The sequence below is a fragment of the Lates calcarifer genome, linkage group LG9, assembly GCF_001640805.2.
Source record: "Lates calcarifer isolate ASB-BC8 linkage group LG9, TLL_Latcal_v3, whole genome shotgun sequence".
Lineage (NCBI taxonomy): Eukaryota > Metazoa > Chordata > Actinopteri > Centropomidae > Lates > Lates calcarifer.
This window is the reverse complement of record NC_066841.1, coordinates 742,415-769,174: the sequence shown is the minus strand read 5'-3', so window position 1 is coordinate 769,174 and position 26,760 is coordinate 742,415. Positions and strand designations below refer to the sequence as shown.

Sequence of the window (26,760 nt, the reverse complement as noted above, 5' to 3'; positions counted from 1 at the left end):
TCAACATCCGCATCATCTCCCCACACACACACACACACTGACTGACTGACTGCTTCAAACATCAACTTTTCCTCTCCACTCTCTGTCAGCCTGATCTGTAATTTCACCGCTGATGCTCCAAACCGGAGGAATCCCCCGGTCTCCCACTCTGCGCGTGTCAAACCGTCTAACTGCAGAGCTCGTTGACAGGTGATATCTCTCTCTCTCTCTCTCTCTCTCTCTCTCCTCTCTCTCTCTCTCTCTCCTCTCCTCTCTCTCTCTCTCTCTCTCTCTCTCTCTCTCTCTCTCTCGCTGCATTCACTCCTGCCTGATCGAGGCTCCCACGCACACGAGTGGGCTCCGGTCCACATGGGCTCTCCGCGGATGCGTGTGCAGCCACGGACCGTTGGTGCCAAACTGCTCGGAGCTGCTCGCACAGTAAATAGCCCGCAACAGCGTTTATTTCAAGACTTCAAAGGCTGCTTCAGACTCTCTCTCTCTCTCTTTCTCCTCCTACGAGTCACGGGAGGAGATGTCTCCAAAACAAGACAGGGATGCCCAGAAAGACGAGTTGTTTTCGCAGCGCATAAAAACTGAACTCAAGCTGCTGTCATCCTGCTTGGACTGACGCCAAGAGACAGAGGACGAGAGGGATTTCACAGTAAAAAACAAAACAAAAAAAAAAGCATGCAAGGTTATATGAGACTAGTTTGATGAATGAGATTGTTACCTCCTGCCGAGACGCTGCTCCACAGCAGCAGCAGCCCGATCCACAGCACCGCGGGCAAGGTGTTGCGGAGTCGGTACCCGACCGAGCAGGCGGCCGGTGGCATGGCGACAGAAGCCGGTCCAGAGGAGACGGGTGGAAATAGATGCGTCTGTGTATATTTATAAAGGTGGGATCCCGGGTGTGTGAGCAGGCTGATCTGCGGTCAGTCGGTAGCCAGGTAAAGCCGGTAACGTCGCCGGATCGGGATCAGAGACGGTCCGCGTGTGAGAGCAGCATCCTCCTGACTGCAAGGAGCGCCTCCTGCTTTCTGCCTCCGATCTGTCCTCCTTTTCTCCTCCGCGGACTCTTCTGTCCTCCCTCTCTCTCTCTCTCTCTCTCTCTCACACACACACTCAGTCACACATAGTCTCTCTCTCTCACCCACTACCTCCCTCCCTCTCCCTCCCTCTCTCTCTCTCTCTCTCTCTCTCTCTCTCTCTCTGCGTGCCCCCTCACCCGCCCACCCCCTCCACACACAACCTGACCTTAATGATAATGAAACTTTTGCTAGAGAGAGAGTGTGTGTGTATATGTGTCAGGGTGACTGTTGTGGGCTGCAGTAAGATCAGGACACACTTACATAAGATGGAGCGAGAGAGGGAGAGAGGCAAAATAACATTGTCCCATGTAGTGCAGATTTACTGGACGGACGAGGGGATGGATGATGTGTTTGGAGGGGTGGAGGAAGAGGAAGGGGGTGGTGGAGGGTTGACTTACGAGCCATCTCATCCCGAGCTGGTAATCTGTATAAGTAGCTGTATTTCACTGTAGCAATCTACTGCAATCCGAAGCTTTACAGTAAACTGTGAGGACTGAACACACTGCAGGAGGACTGATAAATGCTGATCGGTATATACTGCTCCGTATTTAAATATCTGATTGCTCTGTTTTGATGCAGCTTTATTGATTGAATATTAAATAACTTCATTATCATATTAATGTCATGGTACTAGAAGCAGCAGAAGTAATTTGTAGTGTAAAGAAATGTAAAGAAATGACATGTACTTAGTTCTTCACCTGAAAATAAACATAAAAACGGAGATAAATGTCGTAATTAATGTAAGATGGAAAATAAACCCATTGAATGATAAACTAAAATAAGATTTTATAACAAAAATATTAGTTTTCTTTTTAAAAATGGCTTAGGTAGCGCAGACAGTATTTTAAAAATGGCGGACCCAAAAAAAAAAACGAAGCCAAAAACATCGGCATCGGCAGTACAGGTCATAAACCCCGCTACCTCTATGTTAACGGCCTCGAAAAAAAATAAAACACTAAAACTACACGTTAAAAAAAACACCTAAAAATGTTTTCTTTCTTTCCCTCGGGTAGTTCTTTTCACGTTAACATGTTCATTTTACCGATAAGTTTGGTTTTAACTAGTTATTTGATGCCACAAAAACAGTGTGTGAAGTCATGATTGACAGCTGTGAATTACTCGTGATTGGTTAGGCGAGTGTAGAGGCGGGAATTTGATACCATAGCCCCACCCCCTGTCTTCTGCAAGGACTGTGGCTCCAAATGACGTCACTAGCACAAAGATGGCAGCCCTTATTTCCTGAATATTCTGGCTTCTTTCCATGTGGTCCATATTTATTTGATAGGCAGTGTGAGCCATAGCTTTAGGGTGTAACTGATCCACCTCTGAACCAGCAGCAGACGATCATAGGGTTCTTGAAGGCAAAACGCTAACAAGGGTGTTAGCAATCCTAGCTCAATAAGGACTTTGTATATAAGGAAGAAGGAATATTACAGGGAGTCAGTGCAGAGCATTTAAACTGGACTAATGGGCTCTCTCTCCTCTTGGTATTTTTGTTTTTTGGGGAGAGCAGTGAAAAGTGCATTACAGTGATCAATTAGAAGATGAGAAGTTAGATGAGAAAATCGATATCACTTTGATGTCTGTACAATAAATATGAAGCTACTGCCAGGAGCCAGCTAGCATCCTTAGCACAAAGTGCAGCTGCATGTTTCTTTTTTTTCTAATGATAAAGAGGATAACCATGTTAAGTTTACTGCTCAGCATTTCATCTCTTATCCCACAGCTGTGTGGCTGCCTTATGTATTCTTAGGTCTTTCAGGTAATGTTGGTTCCAATAAGGCCACCAGGGGGTGCTCCATCTAACACAAAGACAGGAAAACAGGCAGACACAGCTAGCCTATGAATCTCTCAAGTCCCCCAAAGTAATCAACAAAAAGACGTGTTTTCTGATCTGACACCACTATCAGAAAATAAATCTGTTCTATGATGTGCCAATGCTACAGTAAATGTTTGTTTTAAGTACAAAAACACCTTGGTAAAATATAGGGAAAAGATCATGGCGCTAGCTAAGCTACACCTGCACACTGACAGGATGGGATAACCTCCACTAGAACGCTAATGGTCGGAGAGAAACTGTGCAAATGCTTTTTGGAATTGGTTTTCTTGTAACAGTAACAAATTGCTTATCTGAAAACATAACTAATTCATGATTACTTGAATTGCAAACTTAGCGTGTTACATTACTAATTTCAACCAAAAAAGTAATCGTAGTACTGTAACGTGTTACTTTGTAGCACGCTAGCACCAACACTGGTTAAAAGTCTTGTTGACAAACACACAACAACATCACATGACTTCCTGATTAGCTCTCGTCATAATTACTACAGCTGCTCAAGGGCTTTGTCACTTGAATATAAACATATTTCAAAAACGTCTGATTCTTTTGTTTTCTGTTTGTTATTTCCCGCCAAAAACAACAACAAAACGATGAGAGCGCAGAGACTGAACCAAAACAATGAGCTGAACTATTGTAAAAACCTTCAACAGAGCTGAAGGTTCCTCCCTTTGTCATATGAGGAGTCATTTCACCTTTGGTAAATATGAAAATACTGATTAATGCAGCTTTACCACACACCTGTCTGTATAGCTGGGCCCCACTTTAGCAGCAGCACTTCAAACCTGTACTGGCCAAACTCTACCTCCAGTCTCTCTCCCCTCTCTGTCAGCTTGTTTATAATGCATGACAAAAGGTTATCAATGATTCAGTGATATCGCTTTAAAAACGAGCTCTTCAGACAGACAGACAGACAGACAGACACAGGGAACCAGAGTCAGTCTGTCTGTCTGTCTGTCTGTCTGTTTGACTGTGTGAAGACTCAGCGTTGGCTTCCAGTAGGAAGGAAGTAACACACACACCTCATTAGACTCTGTGCTACAACAGCTGTCTCGCCCCTTTCTGCATGATTTTTCACTTGTAACTTTCAGCCGCTGACACATCCAGATGGGCTGACGGTGGAAAAAACAGAGCGGAGACACGGGACATGAAGGAAATTCAAAGAACAGGACACGACTCAGTGGCAGTAAACACTGTGTCACCTCTCTGGAAGCAAAGAAAGGCTGTAATTACCAGACTCATACACAACTAAAATTTAACCACTGCTGAATACATCCCATCAATTAATCACTCAGTGTCTCCAGAGGAGGATGTGTCTGGTACATGTCTACAGGTGATGTCACCTGAGTCAGTTTGGGGGAATCTCTGCTACTTCTTGCATATCACACCACAATCTTAAGCGGGGTACACACTACAAGATAATTACAAGATTTTCAGCAAAGGCCAGATTATCTGTTGGTTCTTAAGATGATCTTGTCAGATTCTCCTGTTTGTCCCTGTCAATCACTTTCTCCCAAACACATGAGAAAATAAGGTTAAAAAATACTGGAGTTATCCTATTGTTGTCAAGCACAGACATCACAAAAGTGAAGCCTTTTAAAAACAACACTAAATGTAAAAAAATCTTCTTGAACGTTAGCCAGAGTTTTGCAGAAACGTCTGGTTCTGTAGAAAACAAAGGGAAAAGATAATTCCAGGTCTTATTTTCTCGGTTTTGGCTGCCATTCCTGTCAATATGTCGGCTCATCTGACTGTTTGAGCCTCTTGCCCAGTCAAACTTTCTTGTACTGCTGCCATGTTCCCAGATCTCAGCTTTTACCTCAGTGAGTTCAAAGTTATCGCAGTTCAAAGAAACGATGACAATATAAAACCACAGCTTCCCCTCCTCACGGAGATGACAGAACATCATCTGTGTCGTGTTATTCCTCTGCTAATGTCCTGCCATATTTATCATCCCCAGTCTCTAAACGGGATCATTGTCCACATGAATAAACTCCTTGATTTTTTGCCTTTCTGTGCAGAGACAGGCAGCACTGTGTGTTAGCCGAGTGGCTGGCTGCCAACATGGCAGAGCACCGTCTCCTCCATCTCTGATAACCAAAGAATAAAATGATTAGACAACGGCCTCTGAAGGAGAAGAGATATCATTATTTCTGTGAAAGATCAGCCACCTCCTCCTCCACCCTCCTCCACCCCCTACCTCGCTCACTGTGTCATCCGTCCTCATCCCATCTCATTCTCCCTCTGTCTAATCCCTCCCCCCTCCTCTCCCTCTTCCATCTTACCCCCAATCTCATCTCTTTTATCTCTCTACTTTCCTGCCATCGCTTCTGGTTCTCACGCTGCTGTTGTGTGTTTTCTTCAGATACATGTGATTTGGGGGGGGGTAAGCCTCCACAGAGGGCCTGGCTCAGCGACAGCCTCCTCCATATTTCTACGACTCTCCTTCAGCACTGAGGTGCAGAGGTCACATTCAACCGAGAGCCAGGCAGGAGGAAAAAATGCTTTTTAAGAGCTCAAACAAGCAAAAAAAAAACATTAAGGGGAATTAGAGTCATTAGAGTGGTGCAGCCGTGAATAAAACGGTGGATAAATGAAGATTTGCAGGCAGAGATCAGCAAAAAGGAAACAAACCTCAGGTAAAAAGAGGAGGAAAAAATGTCTGCAAGCAACCCTGTCTCCTAGAAATTGTGTTTAGTAATTTGCAACAGAAAATAATGTCCTTGGATTAAATCTTTTATCAGCATAACAAGGACATATAGTTAATGAATGCATCACTACCTGGGTGAAGTTTAGAGAAAGGCTCTGGTCTTTGTTAAAGCAACCTTAAATCTCAGCTTCAGGATCATTGTGACGGTCAGTGTTTGTTACAGAGAGTGACAGACTTTGTTTTCTGTACACGAAAACTGTACAGAAAACAGCTCAACAGAATTAACTCCACCCCTGAAAATAGTCCCCAATATAGTTAATAGTCAATATATTCTATACGACACACAACAGACATTTTCCACTGCATATTTTGGCCAAGGATAGTCCAAAAAATCTCATTATGAGGTTCAGGAAAGACACAAAGGAGAATTCATAAGAACTTAGCAAAAGAGAACTGTGGTATTCACCCTCACTTCATAAAACACTGCCAGTGAACAGAATACAGATTATTGCAGAGGTAAATTAGTGCTGTGCTGTATATGACAGAACTTACAGTAGAATTTCTGAGGAAAAGTTTCTGCTGCTGAAGCTCCATGAAACTGAGTTTAACCAGAATAATCGCTGACAAGCAGGAAAACAGAAAAAAAACAGGCAATAATAGATAAACAACAACACACACACACCCACTCCTCCTATTGTGCACATTTACCACTTATAGTGTGTTCAACACAATGCCATGTCCACAAAAGTTGCTGGGGACAATATTTTAGGTCAGTGAGCAGGACAATTTACACACTGAGCTCCACTTCCATCCCTGGCCTGTCTGGGACATAAAATTAACCAACAGACCCTCCTATATTAGCTCCAGGACAAGAACACAATGCATTTATTTCCCCTCATATATACAAGCCTCCTCCACAGCTCTCTCAGTGTAAGATGCCCTGAGGTGGTGACGATTTGCTAAAGTGGAGATCCTCTATAGTTCCTCTATTGTTAAGATTCCCTAACAAGCCATGTTGGGCTGCAGTGGCCTGCAGCAGTCAGATAACACACGACAGGAGAGCTATAGCCAACATTTGTTTGCCTCACACAAACAAACAGCTCGCTGATCTATGGAGCGGCATATAGAAGACAGTATCAATTATTAACCGCTCAGTTTTAATTTTATTTGCCTTCCCTCATCAATTTCATTAACAGGAGACTCAGGGAGCATAAACAGGATTTATCTGAAGCCACCGACAGTCTGTTCGATCGCGGGAGTCGATCTCAGAACGCGAGTGAAACGGCAGCTCTGTGACACAGAGCCATTACTGTAAATCATACTGCAATTACAAGCGAGGACAATCAGGCTCGATGTACATAATTTCTGCTCAGTGTGGATGCAGCAGGGAGAATATGTGGCAGCAGAGATGTAATCACACAGGAAGGTCTCCTACTGATGTGGCATACCTAATGTGCAGCTGTTCTCCAGCTCCTAACGAGAACTGGCTTCTGGGTTTCATATCTACAGGAAGATCAAGCAGGGAATACAGATTATGCATGTGCACACGCAGCCTTACAATAAAGACAATGCATGACCCGTATGTTAATTCTCTCTTTCTTTGCCAGTAGAGCTGCACTCCAGTTTTATTTCTGCTCAGAATTCAGCACATGTATCCTCAGGGTTTGTTCTGATTGGTGGCCACGACAAAAAAATAAAGTTTTATTTATTTTTCTGGGGTGTTGGAGAGGGCTGACTTTCAAACTCACCAGTCAATCGACGTTCAAACCTTCATCTGTAGTCACAAGCTTTGGGTGGTGAAGAAATGGGTTTCCCCCGCAGGCTCAGCCTTAGAGAAAAGGGTACAAATAGGGTTAATTTGGTTAAGATAAACACAAAGAAATGTACAAACGATCCAAGAAAAACTGGCGCCTAAAAATACAGTTCCAAAGACATGATTTACATGTTAAATTACAGCTTCAGGATGAGTGTGTCATCTGTCTTTTCTTATTTTTAGTTCAGTTTTTCTTTAACTAATCTGTGATTTTATACAAAAGATGGACAGAAAAACTGTAACACATAATGGTGTTGTACATTTACCAAGTAGGAAGAGTCTAAAGTCTCAGTTATACTCGCACAGACCCTCACATACTGGCATAATCAATCAGTGATTGATTATTGATCGCAAAGAATTTTGTTGATCATGCAGAATTTAATCAATTCGTTGTGTTTCGGTCGAGCAGGCGTAGCTTTGGTTTGTTAATTAGTTCAGTTTGACTCAGAGCCTCTTTTTGTTTTACTTTAGAGGCTTTGTTCAAGAGGACTGTTGAACTGTAACTTCTTCTTGGAATAAAGATTTTATTTCTTTCTTTAATTGCCTATTTTCTTTAGAAGCCATAAGGACTAAAAGTCAGGATCTCTAAAATTCTACTAGTTTGATTTTATTCATTTGATGTTTAATGTGTTTCTTGTGAGTGCTCAAATTTGTGGAGTACACCTTTAGGAGGTGAATGAAGCCTTTAGGTTTGTTATTTATAACATAATAACTTGAGATAACTCCTAACTACAATTCTGACTTTTAAAATGTCCCTCTGGCTCATTTGGCTTCAACTCCACCTACGAAAAATTAGCTTGAGGCAGCATGAACCTCTTACCAATAACTAAGAAGAGTGTGGCCAGTAATACAGTAAAATAATGAAACAGAGATTTTTTTTTTTTTTTTTAAGGTGAAAAGAGGATACAGAGGATAATTATTTCTTCTGTTCCACCTGAGCTGAGAGATGAGAAGCTGAGAAACTGGACAAAAATAAATGTTCCTGCAGGGAAACTACATCAGAGCCTCCTGAAATACATTACACAAAATCTGACACTGGTTGTTAATGTCACATATGCAATACTTTAATCCAAACAGTGACTTTATCTGAGCTTAAATCAAATTCTAATGTTTGCTTTGGATCAACATAAATCTCTGCAAAACACTCCAGACTCGTCGTGTAAAAGTCAGGCAGCATTCAAATTAGATTCTCAAGGGATCTGCAATTCAGAGGAGCCACTTCAGATAATTAGGTCAAAGCTAAAGCATCAAGCCAATCACTGAACACTAATGTATGACATACTTCATCTCACTTAGGTGTTGAAGTGGGTCACAAGTTTGTTACGACACATTTAAACAGCTACTAGTTGAGTTCAGAGCACAAGTTAAAGTGGGGATAATCTAAAATTCCTCCCCGGCATTTGGAGGGAAAACATTTAATATAATAGCTGTTTAAAAGGGGATTATCTGAGTCTAAAATAAGGCTTCATAAAGGGCGCTCTACTCCTCTGTAGATGTGCCAGAGCAAAGAAAAATAAGTTGCTTCGTCTTTGAGACAGATTCACAAAAACACCATCCACTATAAATCAGTCTATAATGAGCTTTAATATCACTATAATTAATTCTTTGCTACAAAACTTTTGACCAATGTTACATTAAAGGTTCTTCACTTATATCAACAGATGTAAACTAGAAACAGGAAGTGTAATGTTGTCATCGATTCTGTGGACTACAACATGAACCCCAATTTATAGCCTATGTTATTTACATTTTGGCCAGTTAAGTATGCCGAATTCACGGTTGGCTTCTCCTGTTTGCAGTGTATCCATTAATGTACAGACAACTGCCACTGTATTGCTGTGATACTGAAGAAAGTTTAAAAACCTGATGATTCTCAGCCAAGTTCCGGATTAATAAAGAGCGTCTTTTTTGTATGACTTCTACGCGAGTTTACTGACTTCTGTAGGCGCTGAACATCGGAGGTAATGATACCCCAAAACTTTAATTCACACGAAATGTAAAAATACGTGTCACGTTGACGTTTGACTGAGTTAAGTCTGTTTTTGTTATTTGCACTAAGGGGTTTTAAGTTAGCTTACCTTCGTGTCGTCCATGAGTTGTGTCTCTGCCGCAGCTAGTGCTGGAACTGTTGGTCCTGTTGACAAACAGCCAAACGACGATAACTAACCTCCTGTTGTTTTTAAATCACCTGTATACACCTGTCCATGACACCTCACACAGTATTGCCTCACCTGTTTCCCTCTGTGCCTTCCTTACAGTTTGAAAACCTCTGGAATATAAACAAACTTTCTTCTTCTTCTTCGTCGGGTTCAAATACAACCGAGTCTTTCGTATATGGAGTTTCCCAACGATACAAAAACTAGCCAAATCATATGAACCGCCCAAATCAAATTTTACCCGCCCAAACGTAGCTTCCCAACTGACTGACCCGGATGTATCAAAATGGCAGCCACGATAAGGGCTGATCGAAGTCTCTAAATGTCAGCGCTATCTTTTCTCCTTTAGCATAGCATACACTGGACCTTCCTGTACGAAAGGAGAGGAGATAATGCCGCCCCACAATTCCTTGCGGCAGCAGCGGTTAAAACGACGCACAGACGAGCTAAGAGCTAACTAATTAGCGGCGAGCATTAGCATTAGCATAAACAACAGCAGAACAGTTTTATGTTCATGACGCAATTCAAAAGTTATGGAAATCTTTTCTGATTGGCTGAGCGGTAAATCATAAATACAGATGTGCTCTCCTTCAGATCCAGTTAGGAATCATCATAAAGAACAAACATTGAATTTATAGTTATTATATATCATTGCAAAGTATTACACACATAAATATTGTTTCACTAAATCCCCTCATTGTAAAATGCACTAAAAATACATTTTTGTTACTTAACAAATGTATAAAAAGGTCAAAGTGTCCGTGACAGGAAACTCTATATACTTATGTCTGAAGATAATCCACTCTGGCCCCTTGATCAATTCCTTACTTACATTTAATTACTACTTTAATGGCTGTTGTATATTCCACTCATGTTATTATAATATTTCAATGTTTGTTTTGGAGCCAATGACATTTAGTTTGTTACTGTGTTTATCTTTCATGAGTTATAAATAAAGTTGGTTTAAAAGCAGCTTTGTTTAAGTCCAGGCAGATCCTTTGTATAAAATATATACAGTATATGATCCTTTTGAATTCTCCTTCACATCTCTTCTTAACCTCATGATGTTTTCCACTGAGGGCGAGGAGAAGTGGTTAGGTGAGATTTCTTTCACTTTTTGAATGAATGATGATGAATTCCTGTGCCGTGTCAACAGAACCAGTGAAAGTGATTTCTGTACCTTTTGAGACGGTCACCTTCAGCCACAGAGGAGGAGGTGAGCAGTGAAAACAGCTGCTGCAGTGGATGGAAAAGCTGCAGACTGCTGTGTTCAGTCTGTTCTTTACTGCAGTTTGTTTCCTCTGTCTATTAACAATCTATAATATTGAGCCACCTTTTGTTACATTTAACTGTTTATTTTCATGTTTCTCACTCCTGTTTTATTTTATTCCTTTTGAACCTTTGAACATGTATCTTTGTGTTCTCTCATATCTCGTCTACTGCCTTTTTAAGCCCCTTTAAAAGCTGCTTTTCAAATAAACTGGCCTGTAATTGTTCCATCAGTGTCAGGCATGTGTGTGGAAGATAAAATGTTTTTGACAACAGACCCATAAAATACATAATCGATGACAAGAATAGTTCTTACACAGCTGCATGGAGGGCCTTTATTTGTTGATGTGCTTCTTAAAGGAGAAACGCTTCAATAAGTCAAAATTAAAGTGATATTGCAAACAGAAAATGGTACATGAAGTAGCTATAAACTATCTTAGAGGCAGTAGAAACTTCAGAGTCTGGTGGGAGGACTGTGTTTCAGTGATATTTGGTTTTGGCTGCGATGCAGAGGACAGAGTTTTTCCTTCAGCCCAGGCAGACGTGCATCTGCTGCACTCAGACGTGTTCTGCCTGCTGCAGATGGTTTTAACCGGACTTACTTACAGTAAATGTTACCTCTCGCTGAACTCTGGCTCATCTCATGCAGAGCAACAGATGGGGATAAAGAACATAGGAAACATATCCAATGAAGCTCTGACAGTTTGGGGCTCTAACCTCCAGACACAAACCGGAAGCTTTCTCTTAACTTCATCAAGAGTGTGCATAGAATCAGGTATGGCTGACCTGGCACAGAAGGTCTCAGTTTATGCATCCAGTGTTTCAGAACATTTTAATTGTTGACTGGAGGCTTTTCACTGGGTGTAACCTGAGTGACAGCAGCCTATTGACCTCCTGACGCTCTGAATCCCCAAACTGACTGGAGAATGAGGTTGGAGGAGCTGGACAACACCCTCTCCTCTTTATCAGCTGTATGTCCTTGATCAAGGTGCTTGACCCTTAACTCCTCCAGCTGCTGTGTGACCGGCATCACACCCAACAGCTCCCAGGTGTGAATAACTGCATGAATACAAAACACAACACGGCGCTCAACAGAATCTCTGTGGGTAAATAAAAGCATAAAAAGATATTTTCCTTCATGTTCTGTCTTTATATTCCTCTGTGGGTGTGAGTCTGCTGCTTCCCTCCTGTTCCAGTTTTCTCCATCACGTCGTCTTTCCCACGCTTTCCACGCTGTCAAGAGTCCCCACGTTCACAATTCAGACATCAAGCATTCCTCAAGCCAATCAGTCCCTGGATGCTGTTCCTCAAATATCATCGTATTTCTGTCAGACTGTCTTTCAGACCCACTGTTGCACAACTCAGAGACTCAACTCAAAGTTTCACTGTGAGTCATCATCCACCTGCTGGTTTTGACGTGAGGAATCCTGTCCTACATCCTGTCTTAATGTGGGCCTACGCTTAATGAAGACGCCTCACACTGATGGAGAGATCGCAAAAATATCTAATCTGTTTTTAACCTCAATAAAGCAGAAGACTCTCGGTCCACAGGGGGATGTAAAATGCTGGGTTTTGGTTCTTTGAGCTGCTTAACTCTGCACAGGTCCGACGTGTTATCAGACTCTGGTTAATTGAGATCAAATGAGAAGAGAATAAACTCCAGCAGAGAAGCTGGTCCAGGAGTTATTTTCAATTCATATACTTCTACGACTTGTAACACTTGTAAAAATGTAGAGCTCTATAAGACCCAGGATGGAGACTCAAAACCGTCAAAAAGTGACTGTGGAATGATGGACACTTCTCTCACTCAGCGTCTAAATATCTGATTATAAATAAGGTCAGTGAAGTGATTCATCGCTTCATTAATCCCTTCAAAGTTTTCCTCCAAAGATATAAAAAGGACATTGATGTAAACTTCTCTCTCTGTCGACGGATCCCAGAAGATATTCATCACTGATTTTGGTCAGATTCTCTGCAAAGATCAAAGATATCTGTGCATTTATTTCCAGACGTATTGATTCTGAATTTTCACTTTCTTATTCAAAACGTATTGTTTGGTTTTCTTGCACACCCTTCACCCAACACAAATCAATGTGGCAACTCGTGGTAAATGTTGCGATATATGACAGGAGGTGAAAACTGTGACCTGCTGGTGGCGCTATAAGTAAAGCCAGGGATGGTGCTAAAGTGGCTAAAAATACAGAAGATATCTGTAAAAGGACGACAGGGACGGGGCAGAATAAATTCACAAAATGTTCCTTTCATTTTTTTATTCATATACAAACAGTGCTTATCTGAAAATACAGCTGATTGAGTGCTTGTGGACTGAACAAATGCATTTTCAGGTGGCTTTAACATCAACACGGAGAGTCCAAAGACACATCCTTGTTGAAGTTGTGAAGTGTTTAATTCAGCCTTGATTGCAGCTCCTGCAGTCTTCAGCGTTTCCGTGAAGCTCACAGCTGGATGTGGACACACAAAGAGGATGCTGGGAGAAAAAAAACACAAAGACAAGATGATGAGAATAGAGAGGAAGATGTGGGAGAGAGAGAGGTGTTACACTCATACAGTATACAGGTCTGGGCCTGTATCTATCAAACACCTTAAAATCACTCTGCTCAAAGTTGAACTGGGACTAAAAATACCTCCACCTCAGATATTTAGGAATCACTCTACATCTACTCTCAGGGAGCTCAAGTTCTCATCTGGGAGAAACTGACGTCATTGGTTTACAGCCCTCAGAACAATACGATGAAATCAATGACAGGTTCTTGTCGGTTTTCTCAGAGGTTTCAGTGTGATAGATAGTGATTTATCTGAAGCTACGAGTTTGGAGCTTTTATTTCTACCAACACTCAGGGTTTATGTTTCCCAAAGAAGTGCTTGAGTGACTGCAGGCACACAAAGTTAAGAGCTTCAGGACGACATATTTAACATTTACGTTGTCCACCTATCACCAAACACAACCAGGCTGTAAAGGTGGACTGGTGAGTAGATGGGTTTTCATGTTAACGTCCCCGACAACCTCTGTAGTCTCATTTAGACACTCGTTAGCAACCGCCTTTTTTAAGACACGTAAAAGCTTCAAACATCAGGAGTGGGGGATTTACTGACCCATTTTATGTCGGAGAATAAAACCTGAAAATGTCTTGAGCTTAAAACCACAGACCTTATTTCAGAGATGAGGTTAAGAAAGTCTGTCAGATGGTTTTTAAGATCATGTGAGTCTAAAGATGCTTTTGGGAAATGTGGCCCTGATCTGGAAACAGCTCTCAGTGGTCATGATACAGACCTGCGACCTCAGCTCACCTGGTTCAGTCAATCTCCTTCTTCAGGTATCTCTTCATGACAGAAGCTACGTCTCCCCCCTCGCTGCCCTCCGCCTCCAGTCTTTCTCCCTGCGGCCTCTCCAACCTGAGTCTTGGCCCCCTGCTCTGGGAACTTCCTCCTGATCCACCTGAGCTGGACGACTCCGTCTCAGAGCTTTTCCTGCTGCGGGTCGAAGGAGGCAGCTCTCCGAAGTGGACGCTCAGCGCCCTGCGGCCTCCTCTGACCGAGCTGGCCAGGCTGCTGGTGGACTGAGCTCTGCGGATAGCGGGCAGGATGTCGGAGGCTGCGTCGTCACGGTCCCCGGTCAGACGACGATTCTGGAAGACCATGGGCTCCGAACCCAGAGAGCCTTCGCCGCCGTCCTCTGTGACGAGACTACCCAGCATGCACCGCCGCAGAGGCTGAGGGGAGCGCTGGATGGGGGTGGTCGTGGAGCGGAGGGGTTCCTCTGGGTCCTCCTCTGGGATGGACAGGGAGGGAGGCTGGTGGCGAGCGGCGAGGGAGGAGGCCAGCGAGGAGAGGCGAGGCAGCGAGGGAAGCGAAGAGAGGGAATCACTCGAGTTGAAGCGGGACATTTTGGCTCCTGCTGTGGCGACACTGGCAGACGCCTGAGAATCGGCGACGGAGCGACTGCTGGCAGCGCGCGACAGGAGCGGGGAGGACGGTTTGAGGATGCTGGGGCCGGGCCGGGGCTCCTTGACGTCGTCTGGGCTGAGAGAGAGGGCCGAAGCTCTCCGTCTGAGAGTCGAGGCCGCTGTCGTTTGGTAAATCGGCAGGGAGACGGCGCTGCCTGCTCCATCTCCTGCGTCGCCGCCGGCTCTGCGTTTACGAAGTCCGTCCAGGAGTTCAGAGAGGGCGGAGGAAGACGGGGCCCGACCGATTCCTCTGGAACCAACTCCTCCAGCCTCAGAGCCTTCGTCATCAGGATCCACGCAAGAACTTCAGAGGGATAAAAGAAACACTTGAAACTTAAATCCAGCGTAGCTGCTCCTACGAGTAACTAACAGTAGATGGCCAAAAGTACTTTTTACTTCACTTCACTGGCTCGAATACATTTCGAAAGGCCTGAAATTATTCAGTAAATCACAAAAGATGCAAAGATGAGCGGAAAAAAGAATTTTGTTTAGCAGAAACAAGTTTTTCTGCATCCTTGTCTTTGCTAGCTAATGATGTGGTGAATTTATAGTATCAGTATAGTGGTGAATGGGGATACCTTTAAAGCTAACCTGAACATTAATTTAGCCACAGCCCATAAGGAACAGTTCAAATGCCCTCATGAAGTTTTCATATCGTCCTACGCCTGCTCAGAAACACAACTGCACTGAAGTTCACGATCCGAGGGTGTCCACATACTTTTGGCCATGTATATTTATTATGGGGGGGCTCACCGGAAGCTGTAGGTGCTCATGGTGTCTGCGACAGAGAGGCGCCCCCCCTGGCTGCTGTAGGGGGAGCCCCCGCCTCGGGATCCCCCTCTCGGCACTCCCAACCAGTGACGAATCCCCTCCCCGACATCCTCGGCCCCGATGGAGCCGACGCTGGACACAGAGTCACTGCAGGAACAAAGTCACTCCTTATCACTCTGTCGTTTCATAGCTGGCAGATACGCACCATTAGCTGCAATGAGCATGCACGCACATTAATACAGACGGAGAGAATTACGACTGCAGCTCAGCAGAAAGCTGATGAATCCACTGCAAAGCCAAGGCAGGATTACAATTAGAGCTGCAGCCTCAGCTAATGATTTGAGAGGCTCAAATCATCTCTCAAAGAGGCGACACGTTGAAGCGTCAAGTTTCTCATTTTTTCATTCCCCTTGCATCATTTCCCTCCAAATAATTCAGGTTAAAAGCCGAAGCTCTCGCAGCTAGACTCGTCTCAGCATGTGCTGAATATCTCAGACATTTTATAGTCACATTAAGCGCCTTTAAAGTTTGCTGTTGTTTCATTTTCCTACAAAAAATCGATTGTAATCACAACTGAAAAAAAAAAAAAAAACACTAAACCAGGGGCTGGACCATTTTCCACAAGCACACACTGGGTTTTTAAATGGATTAATGTGATTTCCAGCCCTGCAGGTGGCGTCTGATAGATTATTATATCAACGTAAAGACACTTAACACTCACACGTCATATAATCAATCACCAAACATTGTATTTGTCACAGTAGTGTGGGAGGTTAAGGCCGTTTTGACCAGTTATTGGTTTGACTACTGGTTCTTTGTGGTGAGTTCAAGTCCTTGTGGAACAGTGGGAAAAATGCAAATGGTGAGGCTACACTAAAATCATACTTTAAGTTAAACCTTAGGTTCAAAGGTTTCTAGAGTAAAATACTGGAGATGTTTTAAAGCTCTGGCCCGTGGACTGTTAGTAGCCGTGCAGGCAGTTCTCTTTCATGTTTAATTCATCGTTATTACAATGAGACGTTTACTGACACTTCAAGGCCTGATGTCATGTTCAGGTCACACACCTGCACACACACACCCACACGTATACACACTACCAAGTCACACACACACACACACACACGTCCATGAGGTTCTTACAGGTCTTTCTTTCGAGTCAGCGACTCCACAGCAGTTTGAACGCTGAGGGACAGAGCGGTGAAAGGTTGAGCTTCAGTGGAAGAACAACTCAGACTTTACTTGAGTAAAAGTACTAATACCATGCTGGAAAAATACTCTATTACAAGGAAAAGTCCTGCTTTGAACATGTAAGTAAAAACATGTTGTTCTTTTCAAATTAAAAATAAAAGCACTCAGTGCAGTAAAATGACTGAATGAAGTCACTGTTATATTTAATAAATATTTGGCTCATTATTTCTTAATCAATGAGTTGATTGTTTAAAAAAAAATACTGAGAAACGTCACGTTTCAAAGTCAAAACAAAAAGTTAAAAATAATACATAATATTGCTTTTTAATTAAAGTCACAAATTCTCAAATTTGAGAAGCTGAAACATTAAATATTAAATTAAAAATGACTTTTCTTACTGTTACTGTACTGTAATTTAACCTATAATAAAGTATAATATTTAATATGGTCTCCTTAATTTGTAAAGTAACTAGTAACTAAAGTTTCCAGAGAAATGTAGTGGAGTAAAAATGATCACATTTCTCTCTAATGTGGTAGAAGAAGCTATAAAGCAACACTAAAAGAAATTACTCAGTTTTGTCCTGCAGTACCAGAGTAAAAGTACTTAGTTACATTCCAGCAGTGCTGAGGTCGAGTACCTTTCAGTGTCACTCTCGTCGCTCGACTCCACCTCCTCCAGGGCGGCCTGCAGATCCACGATGCGGCGGATGGACGTCTCCAGGTCGGCCTGTAGCGCCTGTCGGACGGCGGTGAGCTCCTCCACCTGCATTTCCTGTAAACAAACAAACAAACAAACAAACAATGTGAGGTTAAAGGACGTTTGTAGACCTTCACCAGGTTCAGCTGTGTTTCCACCTCCTCCCTGACGACCTATAAAGACCCCGAGGTCCAATCCACCACAGCAATTACCTGCATTCTCACCTCTATTACCTCATCAGTCAAAACGCTGAACGGCCAATGGCGTGTCCTCGCCGCTCAGCCCCGGTTATTTAGAGGAAAATTGTTAGATACGCGCGCTGACATTGGGGACAATAGAGTGATTTATTAATTCATCTCGTCTGTTTGCCTTGTTGTTGTTGTTGTTGTTGTTGCTCTGTCTCCCTGGCATCCTCACACACACACACACACACACACAGAGTCAGAGAGACACACAAGCTTCTAGGCTTTCAAAGTTATTGGCTTTGTTGGCTTTGAGGAGACGGGTGTGGGTGCAGCAGTTGTCATAGTGACACATAAGCATGTATCTGAGTGTGTGTGTGTGTGTGTGTGTGTGTGTGTGTGTGTGTATGTGTGTGTGCCCATAACCTTGAAGAGACAATGAGGATTAATCACAGTCAGAGAGAGAAAGCAGGATGAGGGAGAGATGACGTTAAGAAGGGGAGGAGGAGGAGGAGGAGGAGGAGGAGGAGTGTATATGTGTGTATGAATATGTCTGTTCACTGTGTGTGTGTGTGTGTGTGTGTGTGTGTGTAGTTGGTCGGTAGGTTGTTAAAGGGCATCCTCATGTGTGTGTGTGTGTGTGTTGCTTTGTGCTAATAACTGAATAATTATTGAGGCTCCTTCTCCACAGCTCAGAGGTCACAAAGAAAATCTGCTGTGAGCGAGAACAAGAGTCTGAAACTCTGAGTCCAACTGGCATCTTCAGCAAAAAACATGTTTATCAGACTATTTATTTATTTATTTTTAAACACAAATAACATTTCTTAAAATGTACTCCTGCACAGATTAGCTGTAGTCGTGATTATTTCAGATATTTGTTTGAGATTTTCTTTGGTGCAGAGACGAGTTCAATTATCTGATTTTCATCAAAAGAACTTTTAGACTTTTAGAGTTTTCATAATTTATTTTAAGATTGTACTCTGTTTAAAATACAATATATGTACATCTATGGTAAGTACATTATGTCACACTTGAAGGCCTGTAAACTACGGTGGCCCTGAAGGTCAAAGTACAACGACACTTCACATTTTCAGATTATGGAAAGGGAGGGACTACACCTCTTGAAATGTTGTTGTATTTTTCTGAATAGTCATTGTGTTTTGACCTTCAGGGCCACCGTAGTAAGCTGATGACGATGACGGACAGTTTGGGAAATAAAATTGTTTATCTGTTGATTACACAAAGAATACTGAACCGATTTGCTCTAAACTCGGTGGAGGGATGGGACATGGTGTGAATTTTGGTGTGAATCTAATTCTAATTTCCTTTTGACATTTCCATCAGTTTCTCATGAAGTAATGTTTGGCTCTACATGTTAAAAAACTCCCAGACATATTCATATTGAAATCTATGTGTTCGTACAGATATGTGTGGGATTGTTTGGCCTTGGCAGAGGTATGTTGTCTACCTGAGTGCCTCAGTTCTTATCAAAAGCAGTGATTACAAAGTGAAGCCTGAGGTGGGAGACACATTCAGATCCATTACTTAAATGTCAAATATAAAACAATACTCCACTCAAATTAAAATTCAAGCATTGGGAGTTGCATTTCATTTTATTTTACCAGTGCTGTCAGTCTGGAATGTACTGTGTCAGGCTGTTATAATGAGTTTCATTTTGTTTTTACTGGGAACCATGTGTTTCTTTGTTCCTCAAGATAAAAACGAGTTGATTTTATTTTTTAAATTCAAAGACAAAGTTGTTTGTTTATCAGGATTACACACAAACTGACAAATCAACTGATTTGTACCAAACATGTTGGAGGGATGAGATATGAACCAGGGAAGAGCCCATTAAATTTAGGTGTGGATACAGTTAAAGGGGCAGATATCTTATCTCCTCTCTCCTTTTATTTCTCTGTTATAAGAGCTAAACAGAGCTGTGGAGGATTGTTTGGCCTTGGTGGAAGAACGTGATGTACTGACTGTAGTTCTGGTTTCTTGTCTCTCTTCTTCTACTCTGTGCACAGTCTATTTAAAAGGAAGATGTTGATGTACTGTGGTGTCGTATAATTCATGTGTGATGGGTCTAATGTTTCTCTTGACATCCAAGAGCGTCACAGAGAAACATAGATTTTTAACTTGAAACTGTTTTATTCAGTGTTTTTACTGGTTTTAATCAGCTGGTCTGTTTGTTTTGGAGAAGAGGAGACCTGTTTTGATAATTCAGCTCCCAGTAAAAACCTCCTGAAGAACCTAAAAACAACCTGTGCTAACGTTGGCGGCAGCTCAGCTGTGTCCACAAAGGCACCAAACAAACACAGATTTTAACATTAAACTACTTTATTCAGTGATTTTTACAGTTTTAATCATCAGTCTGTTTGTTTAGGAGAGGAGGAGAATTCAGGTCCTAAACATGAAGGAATCCTAACCTAAAAACAACCTGAGCTAACATTAGCGCAGCTCAGCTAACGCAAAGAACGCCAGAGAAACATAGATTTTAAAGTGAAACTGCTTTATTCAGTGTTTTTTCTGTTTTTAATTATCAGGTCTGTTTGTGTTGGAGAGGAGGAGACCTCTGAGGAGAATTCAGCCCCTGATAAAAACCTCCTGAACCACTGGATCTGAAGTTATCTGAGAAACAAGCTAGCAAATGTTAGCAGCAGCAGTTTGGCTACACCAGACTGCATCAGAAAAACACAGATTTTTAAGGTGAAGCTACTTTATTCAGTGTTTTACTGGCTTTAATCAGCTGGTCTGTTTGTTTTGGACAGGAGGAGACCTCTGAGGAGAATTCGGCTCCAGGTAAAAACCTCCTGAACCACGAACACTGAAGGAATCTGAACCTACAAATGAAACACAGTGAAGCTGACTGCTTCTGTCAACCAGCTGGAAAACGCTGGTCCTAGTGACAGTTTGGAGTCAATAAATAACATGGAATAACATCATATTATTTATATATACTATGGTATATGGTATGAAAATAAAGGTAGTTATTTAACCTGTCTGGTTCTATACTCATCAGAATAATTATAAGAAAATAATTTCATTTATAGCTGCAGTCTGTATGAGCTCATTTTATAAGAAGCTCAGAGAGATTTGAACCAAATGCTGCAAGATATCACATTTCCTACAACATTCTTATTAAACTAAATATTAAAATGCATCAGAAATAAAAACGTGTGATTACTACAGTATGAAACCCTCCCTCCTGCTGTCAGTGCTGCTACGATCAAACTTGTGCAGTAATGAAAGTGATGTTTCCTAATGTTCCAGATAATACACCAGCTGTTGTTTTTGTTAATGAGAACAGTAGAGATGTGAATGTTTTGGAAGTGCGGTGTACTTTCAGTCACAGCCTGAAGGGAGTGTTTTTCTTTCTTTTTTTTTTTGTACCAGGGCTTTTTAAGTACCAGCCTCTCTAAAACACTGTCTCACAGCTTGAATACGAGTCGGGCCTGTTGGGGTTTATACTGAGCAGCTGTGGTGGTGCCCAGGTAGAGCGGTGGTGAGCAGGAACGCAGAAGAGGAGCATTTCTGGGCGATTAGCCGCTACTGTTGTTGTTTTTTCCTTCATTAACACATGACTGAAGTGTGACATTAAAGCTTGGACATGAAAGAAAAGGATAAAGAAAACACACAGGCAGGATGTGTGTTCATATACATCTGTGTGCCTGAATGACAATGCTAGTATGTTAATGTCTAGCGTGTTAGCATGCTAAGATTTGCTGATTACCACTAAAAATAAATCATCATCTGGGGACACTGAATGTCTGAACCAGGTTTCATGTTAATCAGATGATGTTTGTTGAGATATTTCACCAAAAACAACCTAAAATGTTGACCTCATTGCGGCACCAGAGGAAAAGACAGATGGTCACCAGAATCATTGGGGTTTATCCTCAAGGGACCTTGAATATCTGAAGCAAATTTTATGGAAATCCATCAAACAGTTGTTGGGATATTTAACTATGAACCACAACTGGAAACCTCATGGTGCTGCCATCAGAAAAGTCATGGGAAGGTCAGTGGGGTTCATCCTCTGAGGAGCATGAATGCACATAATTTCAAGGCAATCCACACAACAGTTGTTATTTATCTGTAGCGGTGTACCAACGAACTACCAACTCTACAGCCATGACCTTAGCATGGTTATAAAATAATGCGTCCCCACCTTTAACATCATCTTTTTGACTCCTTGTTATAATAATAATACTGGTACAAAGCAGGAGGCGGAGGGAGGGAGGAGGAGAGCCAGGACTCTGTAATCGCCGTCCAGAGAAAAAAAAGTTTTAATTTGTTCAGATAAACTGACGGATTAAGTGTTCCTCCATGGGTGGAGAAAATTCTCCTGCTTCTTGAGATAAACAAACCCACTGAATTATCTAAAAAACTTCATTGTCATAAAGCTGAAATCAGGCCTGACAGCATTCATGGAGGAATACTGAGTGGAAAAGACAGATAATAATAGCATCTGGTGTTTATTTCTGGTCCAGTTTGAGTGTGTTACCAGCTCCATGCGTCTGCGGCCGCTGTCCTGCTCCCTCTGGGTCAGCTCCTCCATCTCCAGCCTCATGTCCTGCAGGCGCTGCTGGTAATATCGGGCGTTCTCTCGCTCCCGAGCTTCGGCCTGGGCGCTCTGCTCCAACTCCTCTCCCAGACGAACCACGCTGTCCCTTAAACGCAACACGAGCACCTTCAGGGAAAAAAATTAAAATCATCAGAACTGGGGCCAAAATATTAAAAAAAAAAAAAACCCATCACACATAAATGAGGAAGGGATTATCTGGTCTTACCTCAAACCTCTTGACCTGCCCTCTCTGAAACTCCAGTTTGTTTTCCAGGTCACACACTCGTGCCTCCTGTTTACTGACAATGCTGCGCCCCACAGTGGACGACTCCAGGAACTGCACCCTCGACACCGACTGCTGGAGCTGCATTAACGAGGAGGTGTAGAGAGCGAGCCAAAAAACATTTGGAGAGGCAGATTATGCATCCACAGATCACAGAGTGTGACAGTGCTCCACCTGAAGCCTGCAGTTATACTGGGAACTGTAACAAGGAGGTTAAATGAACCAGAAACGTTTGGTTCATAAACCTCTTACTGCTGCATTTATTCAACAAAGATTACCTCCTCCTGGAGAGTGTGTCTCTGCTTCTTCACCTCCTCTAGCTCGGCTTGTAGCTCCCTGATCTGAGAGATGTCACTGGAGGACTGAGGAAGAGAAGGAGCGTGAGAGGGATTTGTTTTTTAGACGTAGAAAGACGAACAGAACAGAGTACGAAGTGTTACCTGTGCAATGAGCGCTTTGTGCTTCTTCATGAGCTCGTTGAGGTCCTCCTGGTCCTCCTCCAGCCTCTTCAGCAGGTCCACCTTCTCATGCTGCAGCAGGGCTAACTGCTCATCCACCTGGACGAAGACAGGAGAAGGTGAGGTGAGAAGAGAGAAGACTAGGTAAGGTAGCGAAGGACGAAGGAAATTCTGTCCTTTGAATGCCTCCTTCAGTGGGAACCTTGTGCTTTTCCCTCTCGCACTCACCACGCTCTTCTGTTTGCAGATGTTTTCCAGTTCGATCTGAGTGTTCTCCAGCTCCTGGGAGAGAGTCGTCTGGATGCTCTCGGCCTCGAGTCGCCTCGCCTCGCTCTCCTCGAGCTAACAGGAGGCAGAGAGGACGGGATGAGGGATGAATGTCTGTCAGAGCGCAGAGTCACCAGGTGAATGTACGACACAGTACCTGACAGTGAAGGCGCTCTATCTGGTCTTTGCTGCCGTTGGGCTGGTTCTGTCCCGAGCTGTCGACGGTGGCGAGGAGCAGCTGGGCGTCGGCCAGGAGGGCGTGAGTCCTCTTCAGGTCTCTCCTCAGCTTCTTCTCCACGTCGAAGTCTCTGTGTCCCACCTGCGAGAGACCAGAGAGCTCAGACTAATCCCTAACATCTCATCTGGAGAAAGAAATAAATCACCCTCCTCGCTCTAAACACTTTTAAAGACTTGAACTCGAGCTGTTTGCCAGCTTGGCCACAGCCCAGGTCCACTTATCAGCCGCACAATTACATCCTTATAGTGACAGAGAGAGAGCTCGAAATTAGCTGAGGCCGTATGCTTGTTTTGTGGTGCCTATAATGTGACATATTCATCAAGCCAGAGAACATTAACCCACAGTAACAATGATCTACGACCTGAGCACCGTCAGATTTAACTTCACACACACTAAAACCAAAACAACCAAAGTGAAGAGGCTTTATCTGAGCAGTTTACTGTGTGTGTCTGTTGTGTACCTGGTCACACAGCGTGGCAATGAGTCCTTCCAAGTCGTGCTTCTCGTGAATCACCATCTGTTTCTCCTCGTACTCCTGCTCCAACTGCATCTCCAACTGCCTCAGCTACACACGAAAAAATAAGATGAACGACCAGTGTGAGTGAGTTTTTATTGTCCCTGACAGGAAATTCTCCCTGCAGCACGATGCATAATGATGAGCATAAAAAACATCATCATCTGTGGAAGAGAATAAAAATAACAAGAGGCCTCTGAAGCAGCTTCTGTGGAATAAATCAACCAGAGTTTGGTTCTTTAAACTTTCTGCCACAGGGACGAATCTCAGGTTCTTCATCGAGGACTCTGCAGAGTGCTGCTGGATTTCCTTCAACCTGCAGGTCAGATACTACGTCAGCAAGTTTCCACAGACATAAACTAAAGTACAGATGGGTTCTGAGAGCCGGTTCCAGCTCGGATCAGGTTCCAGGTTGGTGAAATAACTGAATTTGTGTCTGTTTGTTTATCAGATGTTTTACTGAACCGATCTGCACCAAACTCGGTGAAGTGACGGGACATGGACCAGGGAAGAACCCACAGAATTTTCCAGTAAAAGATGTGGATCCAGGATTTTTTTTTTTAACAGGGAATTTTCCAGTTTCTCTGGGATCTTGCTGTAAAAAAACAGTGTTTAGATCTACGAGTTTGTACAGTTTGGTGCAGACGAGACGTGTTTGGGATTGTTTGGCCTTGGTGGAGATACGTGCTCTCCTCTAGTTTAATTTTTCATGAGACTGATGTTAAAGAACATTTTGGACGACTTACAAAAAGGAGGAGTGCTCGGCCTCGACTCCTGGTGCAGAAACACGACTTCTTTAGCTGAGACTTTGCTGAATGATGAAGTAAAATCAATTAATTTAACTTCCTCTGTGTTGTTTTTGCTTCTGCAGCTGCAGACTCCAACACAGAGGAATCTCAGCCGTTTGCAACCGAGACAAAACTACCTAAAAAGATTTGATTGGGGATTTAGAGCAGGACTGCTGCAACCTACAGGGTAAAAGGTCAGGATGGAGGCAGCTGAGCTCGCACAACTTACTGTGTCTCACAAACCACAGAGGGTTTAGTTTTTCACAGTTTAGTTTTATGAGTTTTTATTTAAAAAAGTTTCATGTTTCAGCAGGAAACAACTGACTGAACATTGTGTTTGTTGTCGTTTTACTGACAGTGACATAAACTATACAAATATAACACAAGGACCAAGTTTACAAGAAAGTTTTACAAGAAATGAAGTGTTATATATATTAATAAATCTTTTTCTTTGTTTCTGTGGTAACAACTACTTTATCACCTGGAAACATTTCCACTGATTCCACATTTAGTTCACAGTCCTGACGGTTTGTTTTGTCAAAGCTAAAAACATTGAAGAGATTAAAGAAACGCAGCAGGTGGATTAAACAGCTGAAATGATCACTTCATTGACAGGAATGATCAGTTTATAGTTTCATTTTTGATGATCAATTAACTGTTTCCTGTTTCTCAATATGTGAGGATTTGCTAGCTTTTTCACTGTAAACTGAATATTCTGACATTTTACAGAAAACAAATGAGGGATTAATCTGTATTTTTAACTTTGCTGCAGAGTTTAAACTTATTTTAAACTCATCATCTCCTCCTACTGCTGCTGTTTAAACTTCATATAACACCTCCACCTGGACGCTCTGAGTCTGAGTTATTATCCCAAATCCTTCCTGTGCCGAGGTCGGACTTTCCTGACGGGTTCAGCACCTGAACGCTGGACATCAGCTCCGTGTATATTCACCTGTTAATGTGTCACAGAAGCTAAATCACTGAGGAAACCTGCAGAACCGTGGTGTTTGAGCGTTGATGTAACTGCAGAGATGTGATGTAACTGCTGTCTGGTTGTATAACATTATAAAACAGGACAAAAAAAAGCTAAGTGGATCATTGAGTGAAAAGAACTCCAACGTCCTTCTTTCAGCCGGAGAAGGACGTTCACAAAGAGCCATCTGTGCACAAACAATCCAACGCTGCTCTCTTACAAAACCAGGCCAGGAAGTTCAGTGTTGTTGTACTTTAACTCAACGCCATTATATTCATCCGACACTGGAAATGTTTGAGGGAATTTTATAATATTTACCTTCCAATGACAACATGAACCTGATGACCGTCAGAACAAATGTTGGACTCTGACTCAGAGATGTTTGGACGTTAGAGGACGACTGCGGACGCTGTGGTTTCACCAAGTGGGAATTACTCTGAGATCGAATTCAAGATGGAGAACGGCGGACCAGGAGGAAAAGCTTTTGATTTACCAGTCGATCTACGTTCACACCCTCAGCTATGAAGCTGAGATCTGGGTAGTGACCTTAGCTTGATTATATATCTCATCTGGTTTAGGAACATCCAGGATCCTCCATCAGGAGCTGGGAAGTGATGCTACGGGAGAGGGACGTCAGCAGAAGAAAATGGACGGATGGATTTGAAAAGTCTGGAAAAATTAGCTGTGACTCTCGAATTATTCCATAATGACGCTTCATACTTTAGAACGTCAGCTGTTTAATAAATGTAGTGGAGGAAAAAACACAATGGAGAATAAAGTACTGTAATAAATACTGTAGAATAGAACTACAACTACCTTTAAATGTACTTAGTTACTTTCCACAGACCACAGGCTGATCAGAATGCATGCTGGGATGTTTGTGTACCAGAAGCATCCTCGATAAAGTGAAACAGACGTCTGGCCTGATCCAGACTCACCCGTCTCTGAGACGACTTGTGCACGTCCTCCAGCTCCTCCTCTTTATCCTCCAGCTCCTTCTGATGGATCTGCTTCATCCTCTCCATCTCCATCTCAAACCTCATGTGGACCTGTGAGAGGAGAGAAGACGGACGAGGT

General features: G+C 42.8%; 2 protein-coding genes across 2 annotated transcripts in view; both read right to left on the bottom strand.

Annotated features, from left to right (window-relative positions):
- LOC108895520 (seizure 6-like protein) overlaps positions 1 to 1,246 on the bottom strand; it is a 46,618-nt gene extending 45,372 nt beyond the window's left edge. Inside the window, 1 exon segment of the mRNA XM_018694380.2 lies at positions 710 to 1,246. Within this exon segment, the coding sequence (XP_018549896.1) occupies positions 710 to 812 (103 nt within the window). The 5' untranslated portion in view covers positions 813 to 1,246.
- An 11,801-nt stretch (positions 1,247 to 13,047) lies between these two features.
- The window catches only part of LOC108895208 (unconventional myosin-XVIIIb), a 29,613-nt gene continuing 15,900 nt past the window's right edge, over positions 13,048 to 26,760 (bottom strand). The window contains 13 exon segments of the mRNA XM_051072737.1: positions 13,048 to 13,280; positions 14,102 to 15,061; positions 15,511 to 15,675; positions 16,669 to 16,710; positions 17,355 to 17,488; positions 22,103 to 22,288; positions 22,389 to 22,526; positions 22,724 to 22,807; positions 22,886 to 23,002; positions 23,132 to 23,245; positions 23,328 to 23,489; positions 23,869 to 23,973; positions 26,622 to 26,732. Coding sequence (XP_050928694.1) covers positions 14,107 to 15,061; positions 15,511 to 15,675; positions 16,669 to 16,710; positions 17,355 to 17,488; positions 22,103 to 22,288; positions 22,389 to 22,526; positions 22,724 to 22,807; positions 22,886 to 23,002; positions 23,132 to 23,245; positions 23,328 to 23,489; positions 23,869 to 23,973; positions 26,622 to 26,732 — 2,313 coding nt within the window. The 3' untranslated portion in view covers positions 13,048 to 13,280; positions 14,102 to 14,106.